At 40.8% G+C, this 3,184-nt stretch overlaps 1 protein-coding gene across 1 annotated transcript in view; it reads right to left on the bottom strand.

Moving 5' to 3' along the window:
• Window positions 1-2,945, bottom strand: part of camkk1b (calcium/calmodulin-dependent protein kinase kinase 1, alpha b) — a 7,732-nt gene extending 4,787 nt beyond the window's left edge. The window contains exons 1-9 of the mRNA XM_008280960.1: window positions 2,691-2,945; window positions 2,558-2,605; window positions 1,902-1,955; window positions 1,761-1,812; window positions 1,540-1,673; window positions 1,219-1,255; window positions 1,109-1,130; window positions 886-974; window positions 34-233 (exon numbers count right to left, since the gene is read on the bottom strand). Of these exons, the coding sequence (XP_008279182.1) occupies window positions 34-233; window positions 886-974; window positions 1,109-1,130; window positions 1,219-1,255; window positions 1,540-1,673; window positions 1,761-1,812; window positions 1,902-1,955; window positions 2,558-2,605; window positions 2,691-2,945 (891 nt within the window). The remainder of the gene's footprint in view (window positions 1-33; window positions 234-885; window positions 975-1,108; window positions 1,131-1,218; window positions 1,256-1,539; window positions 1,674-1,760; window positions 1,813-1,901; window positions 1,956-2,557; window positions 2,606-2,690) is intronic.
• Between the last annotated feature and the right edge of the window lie 239 nt (window positions 2,946-3,184).

Genomic DNA, 3,184 nt, shown 5'->3' on the forward strand with positions numbered 1-3,184 from the left:
ACTGATGAGCAACAGAGGAAGTTTGGTTCTCACTTTTCCGGTGAAGCTCTGCTCTCGCTCGGTCATCATCTCGGGGGCCATGAAGGCCGGCGTCCCCGCTGTGCTGGACAGGAGGGCGTCCGTCCCCTCGAACTCGTTGCTCACGCCGAAGTCTGCGATCTTGACGTGACCGTCGTCGCCCAGCAGCAGGTTGGACGGTTTGATGTCTCTGTGGATGATCTTGTGGTAGTGCACTGGAGGAAAAAAAGGTTAAACTGGTGATTTACTGTTGATCAGATAATAAAATAGTTGTGTGATGTGTAATTATCTGTGGTGCACTGTCATAAAGTTGCCACATGTACTATATTTTTGTCAAAAAGTACAGAATTATGGTAGCAACACAATTGTTTTTCATTGTCTATGCTCATTTTCACAGAAGCTAAACAAAGAAATGCAACTAATTCACATTTAGGGCCTGTTTTGGACCTATTTCCATCTGATTTTACAAACTTCTGTTCATCGCCTGTAAACAACACATTATAATAGCTGATGGCTTAACCTGAATATGGCATTTAAACCATTTGATGTGTAAGCATGAAATACTTGATATGAATTTCTTAGTGTTCTCAGTGTTTGTTGTTTGTTTTAACAGTATAAAGCAACTCCAACATGAACTAGAAAATCTTTAAATGTTACACTATTGTGCACAAGTGTACTACATTTCAGGTTAACATGCAAAAAAAAAAAGATTTTTAAAAGTTTATGATGCTCTCAATTGTAATAAAAACAATGTGAGTTTTAAGATATTTGTATTAATTACACTTTACAACTTCTAATTTCACATATTTAAAGCAGGTATATTGACTCTAAATGTTCAAATTCAGGTTATGTATCGTGTAAACTTACGGTACTCTATTCCCAGGACGACGTCTCTGAAGTAAAAGAGAGCCTGCTCCTCTGATAGAGGGCTTTCTGTCGGCACCTCCATCACCGGCCTGACCAGCACGAGAGGTGCACAAAGACAGAAGAGCATGTAAACACTGATCATATATGTCATGGTGGCTTCTTGAAACAGTACATTTATCTCCACTTAGAGGTCGAGAGAATACATTAATGCACAGAAACGTACCCTTTTGTCATCAGTTCGAAGGCTTGAGGACAGATAATCACATTTTAATAACATCTTGCGTTTGTACTGAAATCACATTGTCAATGCAAACTGGATAAATGGTTTCCTACCCATGTGAAGTCCATCTTCATCTGGATCGTCCAGCACCTGCAAGACATGTTTATTCAGCGATTTCATATTCTTATAGTTGTGTATTTGTGCAACGATCGTATTCATACTTTTTAGGGGTTTAACAGGTGATGTCACATTAGTAGATGCAGTCTGGTTATCAATATACTGAGCTTCACCACAGTCAACCTGAGGCCTAATCATCCACAGTAACAGACAACACCTAGGGGAGGGTATCTTTGGTTGTGTTTTCTGCCTGTCTTCTAACTGCCCTGTGATCAGTTTTCTGCAGTAAGTTTGCAGGACAGAGCCTTCCAACCGACCTCCACCAGTTTAACAACGTTGTGGTGATCCAGCTTCTTCAGGATGGCGATCTCCTTGTACACTTTCTCCAGAGGCAACACGGCTTTTGGGAACGGATCCTGCTGCGAGTTCGGTCCCGGAGAAGGCAGGCGGCCTGGAAGCACACGACACACAAATCACCGCCAACATCACAGGAATCACACACAGAGGAAGGGCTTCGATTAAATCGTATTTCACTCACGCAAAAATCCACACTGCCTCATCAGCCTCTTCTTTGAAACTACTTTCATTGCCTGAATAAAGAAGATGAAGCAAATGATGGTAGTGACGGCAAACTGACATTTTAACGACACTTTAATGTAGTTTAAAGGCTTCGACTTACATAGAACTGTTCAGAGTCTTCATTATAGGCTAATTTCACCACTCCGTATGAACCCTGGGAGGAAATAACACAAGTCAGCAGCTTCATCACATGTACCTAATACGCTGTGAACATATTAAAAGTATTCATGCTGTTTTTACTGCTTTAACATTGAGTGACAGTCAATTTAATTAGGCTTTTTTCATTTTTATTATAACAAGAATTTACAAAATAATTCTCGTTCATGTCAAAATGAAAACAGATTTTAACAAAGTAATAAGATTTTTTATTTATTTTTTTTTTTTTTAAATTGTCATTAGTATTTATCTCCTTTAACCTCTTAAGACCTGGTTATATTACCAAAGAAGTTATATTTTTGTTTACATTTGTATTATTTTAATTATTAATATTTTATTATTGTCATTTAATATTTTTAGATATATTATTTTTAAATATATTTTTATTTTCTTTATATATATTTTTAATTTTTTCTCCCCTCTCTTTGCTATTTGATCAGATCAAATAGCAAAGGGAAACAAAAATGCATATCAAAAAAGAGCTCAGGTCCAAAGAGGTTAAGCCAAATTAAATTGACCGTGTTTTAATGTTGAAAAACACTAAAAGGGAAAAAACTTCAACACTTCCTACAGAAACTTGAAATCACACTGATTAATCACCTTCCCGATCTCTGTTTTCAGTTTGTACTGGTTGAGCTGGACACAGTCCTGCAGAAAGTAACAGGAGAATTCAATCATCTGAAAAGCAACAAACTGAATCATGTTAAAGGTCAGTCAGGTCAAGCCTCCTCACAGCAGCGTCTGTGATGGAAACACGCTTGGTCTCGATGGTGGGCTGCCTGGCGATGCGGCTTCCTCTCTCCTGCAGCGACAGCTTCCTGTCCGACAGTCGAGCTCTCTGGCTGCTGCCGGTCCTCGGAGGCCCCGGCCTGCAGCCGTTGGGAGGCGTCAGGCGGTTGGCGGCCACGTTCATGGCAGCCACCAGGTCCGCCAGCTCGCCGTGGTGCTCCGAGTCCAGCTCCGGCCTGAAGACGGCGTCGGTGCTCATGGTGGTCGGTGGCGGTTCACTCACAGCAGGAACGGATCAGACGACGAGTCAGAGGAGGCATCGCTGCACTGAAAGGTGTGGAGGCACAAACATGGAGAGATTTGACTCTCAGCTGACTTTGTTCTTGTGCTGAGAGACAAAAGATGCATCTATTAAACATAAAAACATGTTTTGTATGCCCTTGCTGCTCTCTGAGTTTGACTTTCTGGCATCACAGCTTGTTGAAGTAGAAGTTTTAG

Source organism: Stegastes partitus, unplaced genomic scaffold, assembly GCF_000690725.1.
Source record: "Stegastes partitus isolate 25-593 unplaced genomic scaffold, Stegastes_partitus-1.0.2 Scaffold216, whole genome shotgun sequence".
In the NCBI taxonomy this organism is placed as follows: Eukaryota; Metazoa; Chordata; class Actinopteri; family Pomacentridae; genus Stegastes; species Stegastes partitus.